A 22,245-nucleotide genomic window follows, 5' to 3' on the forward strand; every position below is an offset into this window, starting at 1 on the left:
TCTCAATTTATTTGACACTTGTTAAACAAAATATATACAATAGAGTTGGATTTATGACATTTACACAAATTGTTAAAAATAGCAGCTGAACTGTGGGCAGTGGAATGACGAAAGGAAGTAATTTGCTTCCTATGGTCAGTTTCTCTTGCATCTACCAACCCCTGGATTATAAGATAATAAAAGAAGTTGAAGAGTCATGATAGGTCATTAATACACAGGACCTTACTGGTAGATCATATAGTCAACTAATAACTATACAAAACAACTGAGAAGTTTGGAGTCAGAGAATAAACTGACTTGCTAAAGGTCATACAAATACAGGGTGGGGTAAAAGTAGGTTTACAATGATTTGTATGGAAAATACAATCATTAATAAATAATAATACAAGAATTATATTTTGTGCACTCACAACTGTAAACCTACTTTTGCCCCACCCTGTAGATTTGGGACTATCTTTTAATAGCTTTATTTAGATGTAATTTACACGCCATAAGTGAACCTGTTTTAAAGTATATAATTCAATGATTTACACTATATTTAGGGTAGATATAATCTAATTACCACTATGATATAATTTTAGAATATTTCATTCTCTGAAAAGCTTTAATATTCCTTTCCCATTATACTCATCCCTTCCCCTCTCCCAGTCCTTGGAAACCACTAATCTATTTTCTGTCTCTATTTTGGGTATCTCATCATTTTATTTGAATGAGATCATACAATATATGGCCATTTGTCTCTGGCTTATTTCACTTGGCATGTTTTCAAGGTGCATCCATATTGTAACGTATCTCAGTACTTCATTGCTTTTTGTTGTATTTTTTTGTTTTTATTTTTCAATTACAGTTGATATACAATATTATATTAATTTCATGTATACAACATAGTGATTATACATTTATATAATTTACAAAGGAATCACCCCAGTCGGTCTAGTACTCATCTGCCACCATATACTTATTAGAATATTATTGACTATATTCTCTATGTTAGTACTTCATTGCCTTTTATGGCCGAATAACATATCACATTTTGTTTATCCATTCATGAGTTGATGGGCATTTGAATTGTTGCCATTTTTTGTCTGTTATGTTAACTTGTGTACCAGTTTTTGTGTAGATGTGTTTTCATTTTTCATGAGTATATGCCTCGTTGTGCAGTTGCTGGATATTATAACTGTTTAACATTTCAAGGAACTGCCAAACTGTCTCCTAAGGGGCTCTACATTCCCACCAACAGTGTATGAGGGTTCCAGTTTTTCCACATCTTAAAAATTTATGTCATTTGTTAAATTTCAGCTGTGAAAATTTTTCTCATTTATGTAAAAACCTAGTTTCAGATGTGTGTTTCTGTACATATTTAGAAACTTAATCATTTTCAGAAAGGTAGAGCTTGGTATTCCAGAAATCTTTGTAGCAATTAGTGATTCACTTAATCTCAAGCTAAGCAGAATAAACATCCTAAGAAGGGATCACTTTCATTGCTATTCTTAGACTGTCAAAGCCATTAACTTTGTGTGTCTTTAATGGGTAATATATATTGTTTGGCAATTTATGAAGGTCATTTATATATAGTATCTCTTTTAGTTCTTGAAAGTCCTCCTGGTACATAAATACTCACTTAGTTGATGACCTATCTCTAGTAGGTTAAACAAGTTTCCCCAAGGTCATCTGGCTAATAACTGATTGACTTTGAATTCAAACCCAGATCTGTCTCACTTTAAAGCTGAGACTTGACCTCAAGGCTCAGACTCTAATCCGATACAGTCAGTTCTTCATTTAGTTTTCTAATTCAAATTAGAGATAACTTGAGTTTTACCGTATTATGTCCTATATTTTAAGTTTGTTGACATTTTAGTTGCTTTTCAATTATCTGCAAGACCTATTTTATAGGAACCTAGCAATCAAAGAACTATTTTTAAATAAAATGATAACTAGAAGATATGATGTTCAATCAGTATGTGAAACTCAATAGTTCATGTTAACTGAGTTTGTCTGCACATTGTAGGAAAATTATATTATTTGTAAGCCTGACACATTAGATGCCAAATCATAATATTTGTTCTTCCTCCTACCAGATTATGGAAAGAATTATGGATCTACCCACTTTACTGAGACATGCATTCAGGGAAATGTTTTCAGTCGGGGGCCTTTTCTGGATGTTCCGTATCAGGATAATACTTTGTTTAATGGGAGCTTTTTTCTATCTTATATCACCTCTAGATTTTGTACCGGAAGCCTTGTTTGGAATTTTAGGCTTTTTAGATGATTTCTTTGTCATCTTTTTGTTGCTTATCTACATCTCTATTATGTATCGAGAAGTGATAACACAGAGACTAAACAGGTGAAAAAAGAGTTTTCTAAAATATGAGCTAATGCCTAAAATCAAACAAAAGGACTGACCCACGGCAGTATAAAGCATTTGAATAGCATCTTACAGACTTAAAACCACTGTATGACAGACATTTGATTATCATTTGGCAAATGCCTAGCAATATCTGACTGGAATTTTTACATGTTGCAGGTTCTAATATTACGGTTAGAATTATAATAATTTACAGCTGTATCTTGATTGTGTTGTCTATTACGTCTCTGGAAAAAAACATGGAATTATATAAAAAGGGATGCTTTTTTTATATCTTTTTCTTTCCTCCAAAATTACTCAGATTAATTGGATGTATAGTAAGATATTGTTAAATGTATACTTTATCCAATTTTTCCTTCTCAGTGAATACCTATATGATAATATATTGCAATGAGATGCATCTAAATATTTTTATTATAATAAAATATTGCACAATATTGGGCAAAAGTCAGTGTTTCTTTTAGTACTAAGTTTTATGAATTTGGAGTTCTGCTTTTCCATTCTAAGTCTTTGTTATCAGCTGAAAGTGAACGAAAACTTGAACTTTATAATCAGGTTTCACATTCTGGTTTCCAGAATACTAGAAGAATTAACAAGATATAAGACATTTATCTCTAGTCAGCACACTTAGTTCTCAGTTATGGCATTTACACAAGAGTTTGGATCTTTTTATAGGAACAGTGTATCAAAGGAACTTATAAAGGGAATTTTTTTTTTTTTCAGGAACCTGGGTGGTACTGTAAACACATAGTAGTTTGATGCATTTTTGAGGAAAGTGGTTCTTCATGGCTTGAGCATTAAAGACCTTAGGAGGGTAGACCTTAAATCTGACAAATTACTGGGGGCTACAGTAAACAGAATGGACAAATTTGATTTTCTCTTGACAGAAAACTTGCAATACTGACCCTAGATGGCAGCAGATAGCCCAGATTCATTGAGTCTTAGGAAGAATGAGCAAATGTCAGAGGTGGTTCAATAGGAAAGTTATCTTGGTTTATTTAATGGCTACAGCATAAGTATCAAACGCTCTCTTCTGCAGTTTTCTGTTTGAGGAGAACCAAAACCGCAAGTATTATGAAATCTTAGCTCCCTCGGCAGGCACTGCTCATTAGCAAACTGGACAGCAGAGTGGTGTTGATGCCCAGGGGTGTTAGCTCTATCACCTGCAGTCACCGATAGTCATACTGTAACATTCAGGTATTAATGAGCCTCACCATGTATAGATAGGCCAAAAAATTCTGTCACAGTCTCCCAAATTAATCTAATTAGCCATTAACTAATAAGATTCTGAATAAAATATCAATAATAGTGTTTTCTAATTTGGGCCTAGGACAAAACTATTGCTTGTCAGAGGGAAAAATAATAATAATGCTTAAATATAGCACATTATAATTTAAGCAATTTCTCATATATTTTTCATTTTATCCTTAAGACAGCATGTGAATAAGGCAGGGCCTTGACTTCCTTTTTATAGGTGAAATCCCTATTACAGATGACAGGTTTTTCGTCTGAAGCCATGCACAAGTAAGTGACTGAACTGGTATTAGACTCATAGGACTCCTGCATGGGTTCAGATAAATGTGAAGGTTATTACCAAGGGGTGAAGCTGGAGAGAAACTGGGGTCATCGGGAGTCATTTGGAACACACTGGAGTAGGATAGCTTAGAACAGGGGTCCTCAAACTTTTTAAACAGGGGGCCAGTTCACTGTCCCTCAGACCATTGGAGGGCCGGACTGTAGTTCAAAAAAAAACTATGAACAAATTCCTATGCACACTGCACATATCTTATTTTGAAGTAAAAAAACAAAACGGCAAAAACACCCGCATGTGGCCCGCGGGCCGTAGTTTGAGGATGCCTGGCTTAGAACTTCAGACTGCTTATTATGTCATCTGTATTGATCACTGATAATAAATGTAGGTGCTATCTGAGAAAAATATTTAAAGCAAGTAGAGTCAATCAGTGTTTTAAACATAGTAATACTTCTTCTATAATTCAGAGTGAGATCATATAAATCAAAGCAACAATTTGAATTTTTGTAAACAATATTGTAACTTTCACAAAAATATGGCCCTACCCCAGGAGCAGGTAACTTGGGTAGGTCTATGGAAACAAGACTGAGGAAACAACCGTCTTCGCTGCCCACGAGCACAGTGGTTCCAGCTCCCAGCTCCCAGCTCCCAGCGTGTGAAAGCAACAGGGGGAGAAAGGACTGTGTTGGTCCCTGTGGCTGTGCAGATACCTACCTCACAGAGTTGTTACAGAGGATTGACGGTTTGGTTCAAACTCGGTGATTTCAGAATTTGTCAAACACTTATTCTTTTGAATAAAAACAATACATCTAAAATTTTAAAGTAGCTGGTATTTTCCTGTTTGATAGTTTGCTTTAAAATTCAGAACTCCTGAAATAGCATTCAATATAATGTTCGCAATGACTTGCTTTTTCGTTCGTGGACATCCAATACCTCATCACATTTCTAATTAATTTTCCTTAGATGTTTTTAAATTTAAAAAGTAGAAGTGTTTTTGTTTTTTGAGGAAAATTGCTTAATCTGGGTAATCTATATTAATTCTGGACAAGAAGGGTGCAATTGAAATTAGAGATTAGGCTTGTATCCTGATTCCCCACCCCTTTCTTTTGAGTGTATATTTGATAACTGAAATGATCTTTTCTGAGTCTGTGCCCTTATGTTTGCAAAACACTCGTTCCATTCCCTTCTCCATGAAACCCTAAATGTACTCCAGGCTCTTCTGTTTTGCTAAATAGCAACCCATAAACGTGGGACTGGGTCAGAATAGGAAAGGGCACTCAAGGTTTGAAAGCCCTACGACTTGTCTCCCAGGACCAAGCTAGTAGGCTTTAAGGGCTGCTGATAATCACAGAGATAAAGACAATCATTGAGCTTCTGTTGTTCTGTCAGAACCTGACCATTTTCATGACATCAATATTTGTTTTAAACATTGAGTCCTTGACTGTAAGCAAATTTGAGATGTTATCAGTCACTGTCATCTTCATCCATCCATACCCTCTGACTGGTCCCATATCCCAGATTGGTACATGAGAGGAGTAAACACTGTCAGAAAACACAGAGCATGTTTGGATATTTTCCTTTATTCTTTATCGGACTAGTGGTATTTAGCTGTAGGCTTTTTAAGGGAAATGTAATATGGGATGTAGGAGAGGGCTAAGGGCTAAAGATGTTTTAAACTCACTGGTATCTAATAGATTTTAATTTGTTTAAAAACACAAAAATTTAAAAAACTATCTAAAGATACACTACTCAGATCAAAACATTCACCCCTCTAGTCTTAAGGAAAACCTATAATTTATATATACATGAAAATTAATCACTAATCCTAGAATATTAGAGATGTAAGGGTCCTTACAAATTGGCTAGTGTTTGTATTTTCTGTGAAAATCAGATGAAAGCTATGGGCAGCTCCCCAGAAAAATGCATGTATACACATGTATGTATACTTTTTATTCCTTTTCAGGGGATTCAAGACCTGAACATTGTGGATTCCAAATTAAGAATTCTTCATTTAGTCCTACAGCCTTACTCCATAGATGAAGATAAGAGGCCCAGAGAGAGGATGAATGCAAAGGTATTTTCTAAAATACAAATGGTTTATAGGAAAAAAGCATAGTTGGATAGAAATTAAAATCTAAACTGTTAGATATCAGTGAGTTTAAAAACATCTTTAGCCCTCTCCTATGTCAAAACAAGTGGCTCATTTTTCTTCAGTTTATCAAACAAGATAAAAGTTTATCCTAGAATAACTGCAACGAAACTTACTCTTTAAATGTCAATGTTTAAATTTTTTTCCTTAAAAAGTATCCTATATAATAAAAGGGTAATATGCAAATAGACTGAACAGCAGAACAACTGAACAACCAAGCAAAGCGTAATATGCTAATGATATGCTAAGGATGCTCAACCGCTCGCTATGACGTGCACTGACCACCAGGGAGCAGACGCTCTGACTGGTAGGTTAGCTTGCTGCTGCGGTCAGGACTGAGTGAGATGAGCCTGACATGCCCTGGAGCCCTCTAGCAGTCCTTCCCTGGCCCGATGGTGCAACAGTGGGGTCCCTCAGACTGGCCTGCACCCTCTTGCAATCCGGGACCCCCTCAGGGGATGTCGGGAGAGCCAGTTTCAGCCCGATCTCGCAGGCCACTCCCCTTGGGAGGGCGTCAGATGCAGGGCTCATGGCTGACAAGTGCTGCTGCAGCAGCGCTAGCCTCTCCCAATTGATTGATTGATCAGGACGCCCAAGCACAGTGGGGCCGGGATGAGCGGGAGCGGCAGGTAGGAGCTGCAGGTGGCCTTGGACTGTGGGGTTCTGCCTGATCCCTGCAGGCCACCCAGAGGGACCCCACCCATGCACGAATTTGTGCACCAGGCCTCTAGTTATAATAAATGAATTAAGCTTTGAAAAACATCAAACTTCTAACTACCCTTCTTCAGTTTATCCCTATTATCTTTCCCTTGAATGGTCGTATAAGACATATATTCACTTTTTTAATATTTATTGAAGGGGCCAAATGAGCATATAAACATATTCTCTTAAAAAATGGCAGTTTTGCATATCTTATATGGCTCTTGTTTGCTTAAAAACTATTTTATTAAAGTAGAACATCAGACGTTTTATGAATCAATCAAGGTCACTGATTACCATGAAGTGAGCACAGTTTAACCATCACTTCAGTCAGTAGGCACATTACCTTCATCTCATAAGCCCCCCTTCATTGCCTCTCTCCGCAAAAGTAACCTCTTCTGACTACCGTTTTGCCTACTTTATTACTCTACAAAAAAAAAAAAAAAGAATCACATAGTATATTTTGTCCGACTTTTGTAAGAACCTTCCATAGTGTATGGGCCACAGCTTCTTTATTTTGGTTGCTATGTGGTATTCCATTGTATGACGGTATCACAGTTGATACATTCAACTATTAATGGGAATTTGGGTTTCTACAAATCATGATCTGTGGCCGCCCCTTCGAGGAAATCGGCGCCATAACCCAACGACCTCAGCTTCACACCTGTCCTCCTTTAAACCAGCAGACCCAGTACAGTTCTCCACGCTAACCCTCCCCTGATAAATTAACCCGAGAAAAGCAGGGGCGGCGGAGCCTGACCCTACAGTTAGGCTCAGCTCCCCTCCCCGCCTCTCGCAAGCACTTCCTTTCTCCCTTCCGGAAGGCCGAGGGCCCGCCCACTTCCGCAACGCTGAGCCCGACGCACCACACGCCGGGCCTCCACCAATGGCCTGCTTCGCAGGGAGCGTTACTTCTGACCTCAAAGCTAATCAGAGAGCGCAGGACGAACTCCTCGCGAGAGCTGAGGTTGAAGCTGCCTCCGCCATCTTGGAGATGGGAGACGGGGGATGGTTGTGGTCCTTCTGCTAATGCAAACAACAAAACGGGCACATTAGGCACCCCGGACGGAGGCTGTCGTCGCGGTAACTGTTGGCCGAAGCTACAGAAGAAGCGAGAGTGTCAAAAGCCGAGAGCAGCGGCATCGGTAACAGCTTCACCTGCCTGCTGGAGCGGCAGAAGTGAAGCGACCGAGGACCAGAAGGATGGTGCAGTCCTGTTCCGCCTACGGCTGCAAGAACCGGTATCACAAGGATAAGCCTGTTTCTTTTCACAAGTAAGTACCCCTCCGCCGCAGCTCGGGCTGGGGGCGCGCGGCCGGTTAGGCTCGGGGGCGGAGCCAGGCGCGTGTCCGCGCGAGACCCAGCGCGAGGGGCGTAGGCAGGGGCGGGGCGCGGCGCGGCCGTGCGCTCCTCCGGGGTGTGCTCCGCCCGCCCGGCGTCGGTGCCCGCGCCCCCGGGGTTGCGGGCTGCGCGTTCTCGGCGCGCGCCGCCGCCCTTATCGGCGGCCGTTTCTCGCGCTTCGATTCCGGCCCCTGGCGCGAGGCTCGCTCGCCGCCTGGAGTCGGAGTATTCGGGCCCCGCTGGTCGTGGGGCCGAGAGGAAGTGCCGGGTCTCACCACCAGCTCTCAGAGAAGCCGGGTGGTAATAAGTTACTCTGGAAGTAAATTTTAAAAAAGGGACCTTTTAAAAAAAAGTCACTCTTTTAGTGTGGATGGGAGGCCAGCATCATTAAGGATTGGTTTTTGGCCAGGATTCCAGGGAGGATGGTCATGTTCCAATTTCTAGGAACAACCTCGAAGGGCCTCTAAGTTTTTTTGTTTGTTTGTTTTTTAAATATATTTTATTGATTTTTTACAGAGAGGAAGGAAGAGGGATAGAGTGTTAGAAACATCCATGAGAGACATGGATCAGCTGCCTCCTGCACATCTCCCACTGGGGATGTGCACGCATCCAAGGTACATGCCCTTGACCGGAATCGAACCTGGGACCCTTCAGTCCTCGGGCCGATGCTCTATCCACTGAGCCAAACCGGTCTCGGCGGGCCTCTAAGTTTTACTGCTAGGATGAGTAGTTTATGTTTGCAGTGCACAGCAGTGATAGCACGGACAGTAACCCTTCGGACCGTGATGCATCGCCACGGAAAAGGTCCATGTGAGCTGTTTCGGGCGCCCAGAGGAAGCCCGGGGAGAAGAACCTGCCCCACGCCTTTCAGGGCTGTTGTATCCAAAAGGTGCTGCAGTCAGAGTCGTGGAAGAAAAATGTTCTCTTGAAAATAAAACCGCAAAGTGGACATGACTTAATGATAATGAAATATCTGCAGAGGGTGACACGATGGCATTTTATTTGAGCCAGATTCAGTACCGTATTTTCCAATTTTATTGCATTCACATTAAAACATTTTTTTGCAAAAATTCCTGACTATAAAGGTTGATAGCTAAGCAATTAAAACCGGTGGTAAGCCGAAACCGGTTTGGCTCAGTGGATAGAGCGTCGTCGGCCTGCGGACTGAAGGATCCCAGGTTCGATTCCGGTCAAGGGCATGTACCTTGGTTTCGGGCACATCCCCAGTAGGGGGTGTGCAAGAGGCAGCTGATTGATGTTTCTAGCTCTCCATTCCTCTCTGTAAAAAATCAATAAAACATATTTTTAAAAAACCACAAAAAAACGGTGGTAAGTTATGTGATTTTTTTCATAGCTAAATATGATTACACAAGCAAAATGTTAAATATTCTTTCAGGTTTTTTTTTTTTTTTTGGTGGGGGTCATTTATGTTCAACAGCAGATGTGGATGCATTTTTATATTTTTTATCTGGTAGGAGAGGGACCATTCTTAGAAAGATCTTGAGTGTTGATGTTTCCCTCTTCTGAGAAGGGAATAGAACACTAACACTTCTAGGATTCAGTTCAGTGTATCCTAATTATCCCTTACTGGGATTTCCAAAAGCTGATGAATTGACAACCTCTCCAGTGTAGGAATCGGTCAGGAGATGGTGATTAGTACATTTGTTCAGCTCTCTACTTCCCCATTCTGATGGTATGGCAGAAGGAACCTGAAAATACGGAAAACCCTTCATGGGCCCTGGGAGCTGGTTAAGGATGATGCACACATCAGAGATACTGAGTTTCTGCTGGCTGTTAAACAGTTCATTGAGTCGAAAGGAGTAACCTACATCTCATCTTTTTCTAAAAGAACAGTTTTTTGGGACAGATGGGAAAGATCTTGACCGAACCTCACAAACAACCTGAGCACTTGTAATCCTTGGTGTTGACGTTTACCCATGATTGCTACCGTGTTTGTGCTTCTAGAAGCCAGTTCTAGCAGGGGTCCTCTGGGAATGCTGCTTTCCTGTTTCCACGTGGTGGCGGTGGGAAGAGCTGTGTTGGACAAAGGGACTGTCGTAAGGGTCCGTTAGATCTTCATTGCCCCGGCCAGCGGGGTCTTCTAATGGGGGTACCGAGGCGGCGCACCTAAGAGAATGAGAGACAGACAAGGGACGCAGAAGAATGGAGGCAAGACAAAGGGGTTTCTGATCAAGCCTCGAAATTTTATTTTTACAGCGTTCCTTATATGTGGTTTCTAGAAGGGGAGATGCCTAGGAGAGATGGGGGCTGAAAGGGTCATGTGGACTTAGATAATTGACTAAGGTCGTAAAGGGTGCTGACTATAGATAAAGAATATGGTGGTTGAAGGGCAACTATGGAAAGAATGCTTTGTCCTCAGGCAAGAGGAGGTGGGCCTAGTTTCTGTGAGTTTCTGTTTCAGTAACTTGCTGAAGTAAGGTCAGAGTTAATCCTTTGACCAACTCTTGGCTCCTGACACTTCATGACAATAGCAGAGTGAGGCTCTAGCATACCTTACATGGAAGAGAAACTGGAAAAATAAAATCACAATAAATTTAAACTCTTACTACGTCCCTTTATCTGGGCCTAATTGACATATTTCAGTAGGTTAAGAGGTAAATCAAAATAATCTTATTTCTTTATTATAGTGATTTAATATAATTTGATTCATTCATATTTGTCAGACTTTTTCTAAGAACTAGAATTTTTTTCTCAGTCTGTAGATATAAACATGCAATTTTGCTTTACAGTGAACAGAAAATCATTGGTAAAAAAATAATACAAATTCATCCTATAGTATGTATTTTACTTGAAATTGGCAGTGTCTTCAATATAAAAAGTCAAACAATAATAAATGAGAGATTAGAGAGCTACATGATTTACCCTTGTGTATTTAGATGTGTATGGAATACCTGTATCTGTTAGGGAAGGTTATTTACTGTAATGGAGGGGGGACAGATACTACACATTTGGGCCCTCCACCCCAAACCTTTCTTCAGCTACCCTTCCCACGGCATACATCCATCAACATGGCTAACTTTTTTAAAAAATATGTTTTTATTGATTTCAGAGATGAAAGGAGAGGGAAGAGAGAGATAGAAACATCAGTCATTAGAGAGAATCATTGATTGGCTACCTCCTGCACACCCCCTACTGGGGATCGAGCCTGCAACCCGGGCATGTGGCCCTGACTGGAATCGAACCCGGGACCTTCAATCCGCAGGCTGATGCTCTATCCACTGAGCCAAACCAGCTAGGGCCCTAACTTTTTTTTTTAAATAATATATTTTTATTGATTTCAGAGAGGAAGGAGAGGGGGAGAGAGAGAGAAACATCAATGATGAGAGAGAATCATTGAACGTCTGGCTCCTGCACGCCCCCTACTGGGGACCAAGCCTACAACCCCGGGCATGTGCCCTTGACCCTTCAGTCTGCAGGCCGATGCTCTGTCCACTGAGCCAAGCCAGCTAGGCAAGTCTGACTTTTAATCCATATATTTTTACATTCTGTAAATTTTTAATTGGCCTGTCTTATTACTAATATCTGACATTCTTAGAACTATTTTGTGATCAGTAAGATTTCTATAAGAAATACTGCTTTTTAAAAAAATACCATGTTGGGAGGGGTGACTTATATCCCACATTAGTGAGTGGTCACTTTATCGGATATTTAAAACAAGTACATTTTTAATGAACTGAGGTGAATAAAGGCACAACTAATAACCAAAAAAAGCAGAACTAGTGTTTTAATGAAATACTCCTTAGTGTGTTAGCAATGTAAGATGTTTCTTTCCTAAGCAGAAAGTTTGGATGTGCCTTTTAAAAAAATAAAAATAAAGTCAGAGAACTGAATTATATCATTTTCTTAGGTTTCCTCTTACTCGACCCAATCTTTGTAAAGAATGGGAGGCAGCTATCAGAAGAAAAAACTTTAAACCCACCAAGTATAGCAGTATTTGTTCGGAACACTTTACTCCAGATTGCTTTAAGAGGGAGTGCAACAACAAGTTACTGAAAGAGAATGCTGTACCTACAATATTTCTTTGTACTGAACCACGTGACAAGGTAATGTGTGTTTTAAAATACTGGCTCTCCCCTGTCCCCCCCCCCCCCATTTTAAAAATTAATGTATTTATTGTGGAAAATTCAGAGTAGTCTTAAGAAAATAAATGTTACCTGGAACCTATTCATTATAAATAACCACTGTTAACAGTAATATACTTTTAAAAAATACAAAATATAGTTTATCAAAGTTAAATATCCTCACACTAAGAAACTCAATCAAGCTTTGTAATTTATTTTAAGATTACTCTGTACCCCTACTTTGTATACTGATCAGTTTTTTTTAAAATCAATGACAGTTCAATTTCAAAGTATTTTCCCCCTCAGTTTTAAATACTCAGTAATTCATTACATTTGATTAGTCATTCTGTCTCATTCTTGCATCTCATTTCTACTTCAGGTAGAAAAATATAATTAAAACAAAGTATTTCCTCATTTTGGAATTATTTTTTTTACCGGACTTCATTTAAAAAAAAGTTTAATATTCTTAAATTCCACAGATAAATTCTTGTAAACTGTTGTTTCTAGTTATTAAATTCAAACATACTTTGCATTATTGTTTTAGAAGGAAGATCTGGAGCCACAAGAACAGCCTTCCCCACCTCCTTTAAAACCTCCCATTTCCCAGGTTGATGCTGCCATTGGATTACTAATGCCTCCTCTTCAGACCCCTGATAATCTCTCAGTTTTCTGTGATCACAACTATACTGTGGAGGATACAATGCACCAGAGAAAAAGGATTCAAGAGCTAGAACTGCAAGTCGAAAAACTCAGAAAGAAGCTCAAGACTGCACAGCAACGATGCAGAAGACAAGAACGACAGCTTGAAAAATTAAAGGAGGCCATGCACTTCCAGAAGGAGAAAGACGTACCAGAGAGAGGTTTTGTGTTTCTCCCAGAAAATTACTTTGAAATAGTTGAAGTACCGGTATAGGAAAAAGGAAATTTGTATTGGTTTTTAATGGGGCAATACCACATACCCTCTTCTAGCCTATAAAGGAGTTTCATTTGAAAAAATAGCACTTGATTACTTGTATAAAAACAATTCAGAATATTTTTTTAAATAAATTAGATATATACTATAAAGTTGTTAATTCTTTGGTTTGTAATTTTGGGGTTTATACGTTTTAACAAATATTTTGAAAGTTATAAACTAACCTCAGAGCTCCAATATAAGTTGGTTTCAAGACTGAGGGTTTTTGTTTTTTAATTTGAGCATTTATAGAAATAATGTAAAAATAAAAAGGAAAGAGAATGAGAACAGTACAGTAAGGATGTTTTAAGTTGAAAATTTTAAATTATTGAGAGAACTTAGTTACATTTTAAATCGGAAGTATGGGTTAGATCATGGGACATAACTTCTCAGAATATAGTGGAACCTCGTTTCTCGAATTTAATTCTTTCCAGAAGGCTGTTCGAGAAGTGATTTGTTTGAAAACAGAATCATTTTTTCCCATTAGAATTAATGTAAATTGAATTAATTCATCCCAGACCCCCAAATGATTCCCTGTTTCAACCTTTCTTATATACAGTACATGGCTAATGTACTGCTTAATTTATAAATAAACACGTCTCTTCTTAAATTTATGGAACCATCCCTATTAGCCTTAAAGGAATTTTCATACATCACTGCCTCCAGAATGCTATCACCAGCTAACTTCTTTTCCTTTATCCAATCAACAACAGTTTTTCTACCTATTCAATTGCCTGTGATTGCTGTTTTGTGAGCACTTTCACACTCCTGGCTACATTAGCACTCTTAATGGCATCTTTATGTATTAAAATTGTGCTAACTGCCTGCAACAAAAGCATTCTCTCCTTTGCTTGTTGCCTTTGAGAAGCTTTTTGTTATGCTGATACCTCAGCATGAAAGAGTTGTTGGTCAAAAACTGAAGTTTTGGTTTTCTGTGAATGACTTGGTCCAGAACCAAATTGTTCCGAGATGGGAGATGGTCGAGAAACGAGGTTTGACTGTATATAATCTTATTCACACATTCTTATTTGTAAAGATAGAAGTTTCATTTATCTTAATCATTTGTCAATGCATTAAAAAAAGATAGGATATCTTAAAATCAGAAAATGAAGAGTGGGTATTTTTCAAGGTGGGCCCCTCTTTTTTGCCCCATTGTCTAGCATTATAATATTAAAAGTGTATCTCCAGTGAAAGAAACACTCTTTAACAAACAGGAAGCCTTGTTATCAATGAAGTAATAAAAATGGTTCTGATCCATGTCAGTAGAGTTTGATTTGTACCATAATGTAATTTTTTTAAAATATGTTTTTATTGATTTCAGAGAGAGGAAGAGAGAGGGATAGAGAGATAGAAACATCGATGAGAGAGAATCAGTTGGCTGCCTCCTGCACGCTTCAAGCTCACAACCCTGGCATGTGCCCTGACGGGGAATCGAACCATGACCTGGGTTCATGGGTCAATGCTCAACCACTGTACCACACTGGCCGGGCCATAATATGGTAGGTAATCTTGAACTTGACTAATTGATTTTGGTCAAGGCTTCACATAAAAAATGATTTCTTCACTTTTACCACAAATTAGAAATTATATCTCACTTAAATGATTTGCATTCAAAAGCAACTTAATATTTAGTGTTTATTTTCCTGAATGTTGAGATTTAAACACTGAGGTTTCTGTTCAAACTGTGAATTGTATTCTGACTGTGGTAAATTTTGCATATATTTGAAATGAAGTGTGTTCTGAGTAAAGAAATACTGCCATAGCATGTACCTACTTAGATTTAAAGTAACAGTTTCAACTATAATTATTTTAAATTTCAAAGTACACTGAGATAGTTGAAGAGTAAGAGACGTTTTAAGGCAGTATTAAAGATTATGTTCAAAGTGTTTTTGTAGACCTATTTTTTAGTGTAATTCACTGCAAGGCTGCCAATGGATAGTACTTTGATTCATGGAGATTTGATTTTTGATGAACCAGTATTTAAAAAACAGAACATTTTGATTCGAAGATTACTTGAAGCTATTTAGTCTGATAATATTTAGAACTAATTCTAATGAATCACAACATTTTCCAGTTGTAAAGTCTCCATTTCATCTCTAGCAATTCTTGGAGGATATGTGGATAAATATTTTGTTTTTATATAAATTGTTGTTTACATAAAAGAAAATCTGTGTGTGTGTGTGTGCGTGTGTACACGTGGGCATATGTGTGTGTACATGCGGGCATGTGTGTGTGTCCAGAATCAAGAATCCAACATTGAATTGTAAAAGTGATGATAATAATTACTAAGCATCTTAGCATTATGATTTAACCTGAAGCTATTTTCTTTTCATGACAGACATAAATCCATGCTTGGAGAGAACTGAACAAGAAACATGTATACCAACTGTTTGCATATAAATAATATGTCATAGTTTAACATAGGGATTTTGAGGTACAGGTGCTTATTTCTGAATTTGAGATGTAACATTTGTTGAATGTTTCAAAAATTCATTTTGTCTATTATTTATAACATTGCCAAGAAAAGGATAACATTTAGGCTAAAATAGGTCCTGTTCAAACATAGTGAAACTCATTCTAAAACAGGGACAAGATCTCAATCTGAAACAAAGTGGGAGAGGACTTGTGAACTGCAGCATATTCTGAAAGGTAACATTTATTTTAACATACAGCAACGCACTAAAATATCCACTTGTGTGTGACATAATCTAGCTATAATTAATGGTGAGAAGAAATAATTGTTTCTTAATAGAACTGCTAGGAAAACTATAGAATTTTAGAATTAGAAGGGACTTAGAAATCATTGAACACTAGTCCAACCTCTAAACCCTGAAGAAATTTCCTTGTAAAATATTGCTGACAGTGGTCATCTGTTCTTTCTTTACCGTTTACATTTAATCAATTCTGCTTAGATTCTTTAAATTGGATTTTGGGATTAGGTTAGAATTAGTTGCCACTATTTATACTTGTTTATAATACAAATATAAATTTCACTTTGAACTGCTGCATAGTTTGAACTGTCAAATTCTAAATTACAGAAGTTTTGAAAATTTGTAAAATAATTTAAATGTTTACTAATTGTTGTACCTGTTATGTGTGCTAAAAATATTTCTGCCATTGAAGTAAAAAACAGTGGTGTCTAAAATTACTAGCACAACTTTTTACTTGGAAATCCAAGTACATGAAATTATTTTCCTTTATAATTTGTGTAATCCCTTTATTAGCAGTATAATAATAATGGTGAAGGCAAATAAAAGTTTCACTTGAATGGACTTTTTTAGGTTAAATTAATATTCTCCGATCACTTGAGTTATCAAAAAAATTGTACACACATACACAATACCCTACACTTGTGGCTTTTATAAAACCACGAGTAAGTGACATAAAGTAATATATTTTAAAAGTCCTCATGATCTGTAAAAGAAAACTTAATTTGTGTTCCAGAATTTTAAAAAGATAGCCAGCCTTGAGTAGCATTTAAAGGAGAAAAAGTGAACAGATGGGCTTGCTTGGTTATTACTCTCTAATATTGCGGAGTGCATTGGATGACAATGAGTGAAGAGCATTGCTCTTGTCTGATGGTAACTGTGTTTCTGGGCATTATGGCTTAGTACAGTTGTGTATTAAAATACAATCCTTGATGTGAAAGAAAAATAAAGAGCAAACAGATTTGTAGACAAACGAAAAAAGCAGTTATAATTAATCTTTAAAAATCTGTTGAGAATTTTTATTTTCTAAATTCATAGTATTTTGGGTTTTGAGATTATAAAAGTTTTATTTTTAATATCCTAAGGGATATGAATAAACTTTCATTGTTTTAAACTATTTTTGGTGAGACAAACTACAATATTAATAAATAGACCTGACTTCTGGAATGGCTACATGAGGACCTATGACCGGCTCCCCTCCATAACTGCTGTAACAGGTGAAAAAAAATTTTTTTTAAATAACCATTTAAAGTCCATGTGGTCCTAAGGGCATACAAGAAATGAAACATTCAAGAAAACCCAAATCTCTGTAAGAACTTTAAGTTTGTGGCATTTATGCCACAACCTATTCTCTTCCTACACTTCCCTCTCCCCTCCCCAACCACACACATAGCTCAGTGCTACCGTAACTCCACTCTGAGTGGGTATAGCCAAGAAGACAATGCTCCCTCTTCCCTATCAAAGATATGGTATCTTCAAGGGAGGCACAGGCTGCCAGTATTTCTCGGGCCCCTCGAGCTTTGTGTTGCAAAGGCTAAACTCCAAGTATATGCAGCCAAGAGGTCAGGACTCCCTTTTCTCAACCAGCTCCCACTCATAGGATGGAGGCTCTACCCCAGCTACAGCTGGCCAAGAATACTGAGACCCTGAGTACCTCTTGCTGGTTTGCTTATAGGGTAAAGTTTCTGTACCAGAAGTGCCAACCCAAGAAGACTAGTGGCTTCCATAATTATTGAGTTCTACTCATAAAGTTGGCCTATCAATCCGAGAGAAGCAGGCCATGGGTCCCACTCCCAGCTCCAGAAGAGTGACTCAAATTTTTTCCCAGGGTAGAGGCAGCCTAGAAGAATCAAGAGCTCTCAAGCTCTTCCCAAAGGAACTGATTTGGAAGAGTGTAGGAAAGTTCAAGACAGGGTGCTCTCAAAAACAATGGAATTTAGTTGTAAGCAATTAGGAGGCTGGAGGCGCCCTAAAGCAACAAGCCAAATTAACTGACAACCAGGGAAAGAGGCAGGCTAGCCTCAAATACTACCTCTCCGAAAGGGCCCAACCAAATCTAATTGGATCAGACTACAGAGCAATTGGTGCCCCAGGGCACCATCAAAAACAGCAATCAACTGGCAATTGGAGCTAATGTGTGATGCCAATTAAGGCAGATAGGTTTAACAAAATCAGGAAAATATTCGGAGAAAGGCCTATTAAAATCTCACCCAGGTGACTATGCATACCCAAGGCTGCACCCTCTAAAGAATGAAATTGAAGGTTTCTCAAGCAAAAAATGAGGTCAAAAGGCTGTGGGCTGATGTATTCAAAGGGCTAAAAGAAAAACAACAACAACCTGTACATCAAGAATGCAGTATCTTGCAAAACTGACCTTTACACGTGAGAGAGACATCATTACCATTGTTATTAGCTAGTTATTAAATTAATAATAGGAAGAAAGCAAAGGAAAGGCCAGACATTATAAGCTTGGTCACCTAGGCAGCTTCACCAGGAAGCTGTAACTTCACACTCCCCAGGGAACCACCAGTCCACTCCTTGCAAATCACTGGGAAAGAGGTCCAACAAAGGAGAGGATGAATGCATGTGCAATGAAGTCGGGTGACAGGGGAGGTGCTTGCCCATCAGTCCAACCAGGGGAAAATATAATTAGCCAAAGGGTTGGAGCCAATGCAAGCCCATGAAAATCTGAAGGCTCAATTGGTCAAGCTCCTAGTTATAACCCTGAGACAGAGTTCTTGCTCTCTTGCTTGCTTGTGCTTCTGTTTCTCGCTTGGCCCATGACATGCACTTGCCGTGAACCTCCATAGCCATCTGGCCTTAAAGCACCACATGGCCAATGGCCATGCCAGCCCCACACGCACAATGGACTGCAGCTGGGAGCACAAGCTAAGCTGGCCAGATGCTGGACTGGACTGTGCTTTAATATGGAGTGAAGACTCTGGGCAGTGGCTTTAATCCTAGCTCTGCTGAAGACAAAATGGGACTTTTTCCATGGCGGAAGGAGGGAGATGGGACCTTGGAGGAGAACTCCCTTAATATTACACCATCAATAAAGCTTTCCATGATACCTCACTCTCCCCTGGGGACCTCAGGAAATTCTTGTTTCCATGGCACCCCAAGAAATCCCACTTCCGCTAGTAACAGGTGGAGACTCAGAGGAGACCCCACTGCTAACAAAATTATGACAGACAAAAACGGAATTCATTACCACTAGACCTGCCTGGCAAGAAATGGTAGGATCCTGAAGGTTGCAATAAAAGGAAATACTGACTTGAAGCAGTATGGAGACAAATTAAAGTTATAATAACTTTAAGATGTCAAATTTAATCTCCATGGTAATGATAAAACAGTATAGAACAGTGGTCGGCAAACTCATTAGTCAATAGAGCGGCAAACTGCGGCTCGCGAGCCGCATGTGGCTCACGAGCCGCAGTTTGCCAACAACTGGTATAGAATATACACAAAAAGAAATAAAGGAATTAAAATATTTCACTATGGCCCTTGCTCAGTGGATCGAGCATCAGCCTTTGTACTGAAGGGCCCTGGTTCAATTCCAGTCAAGGGCACATGCTTGGGTTGGGGGCTCATTTCCCAATAGGGGACATGCATGAGGCAGCCGATCAATGATTCTCTCTCATCATTGATGCTTCTATCTCTCCCTCTCCCTTCCTCTCTGGAATCAATAAAAATATATTTTAAAAAGTTTCATTCTAAAAAAATCAATGAAACACAGAAGATGGCAATAGTGCAGAATTAGAGTAAAGCACATCATTGCAGGAAATGAACCAAAAATGCTATAAAACATTGAAATCAAATAGCTAAATGAGAGAAATAAGTCCTTCCTTATCAGTAAATATATGTAAATGGAATAACTCCAATTAAAAGATAGAGATTGGCCGAGTGGATTTTAAAAACATGATCTAGCCCTGGCCAGGTGTCTCAATTAATTGAAGCATCATCCCGCTCTGACCGGTTTGGCTCAGTGGATAGAGTGTCGGCCTGATGACTGAAGGGTCCCAGGTTCGATTCCGGTCAAGGACATGTACCTTGGTTGAGGGCACATCCCCAGTAGGGGGTGTGCAGGAGGCAGCTGACGGATGTTTCTAACTCTCTATCCCTCTCTCTTCCTCTCTGTAAAAAATCAATAAAATATATTTTAAAAAAATAATTGAAGCATCATCCCATACACCAAAAGGTTGTAGGTTCGATTCCCAGTCAGGACACATACCTAGGTTGGTTTGATCCCCAGTCAGGGCTCATAAGGGAGGCAACAGATCAATGTTTTTCACATTGATGTTTTTCTCTCCATTCCACTCTAAACATATCCTCAGGTGAGGATTTAAAACAATAATGATCTAAATATGCAGTCTCACTTTAGAGACTCACTTTAGATTCAAAGACACAAATAGATTAAAAGTGAAAGGATGGAAAAAGATATTTCATGCAAATAGTAACTGAAAGAGAACAGGAGTGGCTATACTACTATCAGACAAAATAGGCTTTAAATTTAAAAAGTTGACAAGAAACTGAACATTTTATATTAATACTAGTGGCCCGGTGCACGAAATTCATACACGCGGTGGGGTGTCCCTTAACCCAGCCAGAACCCTCTCCAATCTGGGACCCCTTGAAGGATGTCCAATTGCCAGTTTACAGGGATCGGGCCTAAACCGGCAGTTGGACATCCCTCTCGCACTCCAGGACTGCTGGCTCCTAACTGCTCACCTACCTGCCTGCCTGATTGCCCCTAACCACTCTGCCTGCCGGCCTGCTTGTCCCCAACTGCCCCCTTCCCCCTCACCCCCCTCGCTGGCCTGATCACCCACAACTGCCCCCCCCCCCCACTGGCCTTATCACCCACAACTGCCCTCCCACTCTTGGCCTCTAACCACCTCTACCTCGGACCCGCCACCATGGCTTTGTCCAGAAGAACGTCCGGAAGGTCTCCTAGTCTAATTAGCATATTACCCTTTTATTAGTATAGATAGAGGTTCAATACAACTTAAGATATAACAGTTATAAACCATCTAATAATAGACCATCCAAATATATGAAGCAAAAATGGACAGAATTGAAGGGAAAAAATAGTTCTACAAAAATGAAGGTGAAGTAAAAATATTCTCAGATAAACAAAAAATGAGGGAATCTGTTGCTAGCCAACTCATCTTAAAATAGGTACTAGAGGAAGATGAAAGCAAGTGACATCCTACAGTAATCTGAAGCAAGAATTGCCAGTAAAGGTAGTTGTGCGGGTAATTAATTATAACGACTTTATAACTGCATTTTTCCTCTTAACTGATTTAAAAGCAATTGCAAAAAACTAGGTGTAGCATTGCATTGTTAGGCCTATAACTTAGAGAAATGCAATCTACTTGATAATAACAAATGGGTGGAAAGAAAGCTGTGCTGAAATAAGGACATAACACCGGATGGTAACTTGAATCCATAAGGAGAAATGCAGATTGAAAAGGAAGGAAATTCTGACACATGCTAAATGAGGCATGCGCCCCGCCCCCTGCCCCCGAGGCTGTGAGTTTGACACGCTTGTGCTACAACATGGATGAACCTGGAGGGTATTATGCTAAGAGAAATAAGGCAGTCACAAAAATACAAATACTTTATGGTTCCACTTATATGAGGTACTTGAATCAAAATCATTAAGACAGAAAGTAGAATGGTGGCTTCCAGGGGTTGTGGGGAGGGGAGAACGGGGAGTCATTGTTTAATGGATACAGAGTTTCAGATTTACAAAATGAACAGAGTTATGGGAATGGATGGTGGTGATGGTTGCACAAACAAGGTGAAAATACTTATTGCCACTGAACTGTACACTTAAAAATGGCTACTATGATGGAAGAAAAAGTGATGTGGGGTTACTGACACTCAGGCTGGTGAAACAGTTCACACAGCTGTCATTGATGAAGTGTCTGCTACTGCACCTAAGTCTCACAACGACCTCGTGGCAGAGGTTGAAGATTAATGCCCCCATATTATAGATGAGTTGAGGAGAGACACGTCCAGGTGGCACTGGAGGTACATTGGTAGCTTAGCAAGAAACTGATCCAGCAGGTTGCATTCATTCTGGATTTTATTTTTTATTCTCTGTATCTTATGATGTTTTGACATCTCTCAGGAGCTTTTCAGACCCAGGGAAAGCCTGTCCCTCCCAGGGCTAATTCCTGGGCAGGGAGAGGGGTGGACAGGTTGCCTAGAACATACCTTTCACGTACAGACTGGCAGATCCAAGGCCTCTAACTTTCACACACCAAGCCAATATTTCCCCTGCCCTAGATCACCCCGCGGCCAGGAATGGGACAAGTAGAGACCACCCCTCTAGCCCCAAACCCACCGAAATTATTGGAACTAGCCAACCCTGAATTGTATACTCTTCCCTCTCGTGCCTTTCCTGAGGGAA

General features: G+C 39.4%; 2 protein-coding genes across 8 annotated transcripts in view; both read left to right on the forward strand.

The window, feature by feature from the left end:
• Positions 1-7,893, forward strand: part of RNF170 (ring finger protein 170) — a 33,920-nt gene extending 26,027 nt beyond the window's left edge. For 3 of the 4 annotated variants that reach the window (XM_008143892.3, XM_054720007.1, XM_028148727.2), the window contains one exon: positions 2,079-2,825. In XM_008143892.3, coding sequence (XP_008142114.1) covers positions 2,079-2,348 — 270 coding nt within the window. In that variant the 3' untranslated portion in view covers positions 2,349-2,825. Of the gene's footprint in view, positions 1-2,078; positions 2,826-5,859; positions 5,971-7,800 lie in introns of those variants that run through there. The other variant, XM_054720008.1, reaches the window with a different exon arrangement.
• Positions 7,894-7,941: 48 nt separating this feature from the next.
• Positions 7,942-16,391, forward strand: THAP1 (THAP domain containing 1). Of its 4 annotated transcripts, XM_054720003.1 has the most exons (6): positions 7,964-8,018; positions 8,829-8,974; positions 11,954-12,149; positions 12,712-13,027; positions 14,441-14,618; positions 15,458-16,391. In XM_054720003.1, coding segments are annotated over exons 2-6 (795 nt in total). In that variant the 5' UTR covers positions 7,964-8,018; positions 8,829-8,870; the 3' UTR covers positions 15,459-16,391. The 4 variants fall into 4 exon arrangements, with proteins under 4 accessions (XP_054575979.1, XP_008142112.1, XP_054575978.1 ...); XM_054720004.1 differs by lacking the exon at positions 8,829-8,974 and having other exon boundaries at positions 7,942-8,018; XM_054720005.1 differs by lacking the exons at positions 14,441-14,618; positions 15,458-16,391 and having other exon boundaries at positions 12,712-14,420.
• Positions 16,392-22,245: the final 5,854 nt, after the last annotated feature.

Source organism: Eptesicus fuscus, chromosome 8, assembly GCF_027574615.1.
Source record: "Eptesicus fuscus isolate TK198812 chromosome 8, DD_ASM_mEF_20220401, whole genome shotgun sequence".
In the NCBI taxonomy this organism is placed as follows: Eukaryota; Metazoa; Chordata; class Mammalia; order Chiroptera; family Vespertilionidae; genus Eptesicus; species Eptesicus fuscus.

Coding starts and splice junctions, on each gene's coding strand:
- THAP1 (XM_054720003.1), top strand. CDS start 8,871: ATGCATCGCCACGGAAAAGGTCCATGTGAGCTGTTTCGGGCGCCCAGA. Junction 8,975..11,953: donor AGGGCTGTTGTATCCAAAAG/GTGCTGCAGTCA, acceptor TCATTTTCTTAG/GTTTCCTCTTACTCGACCCA. Junction 13,028..14,440: donor GAAAGACGTACCAGAGAGAG/GTTTTGTGTTTC, acceptor TATTGATTTCAG/AGAGAGGAAGAGAGAGGGAT.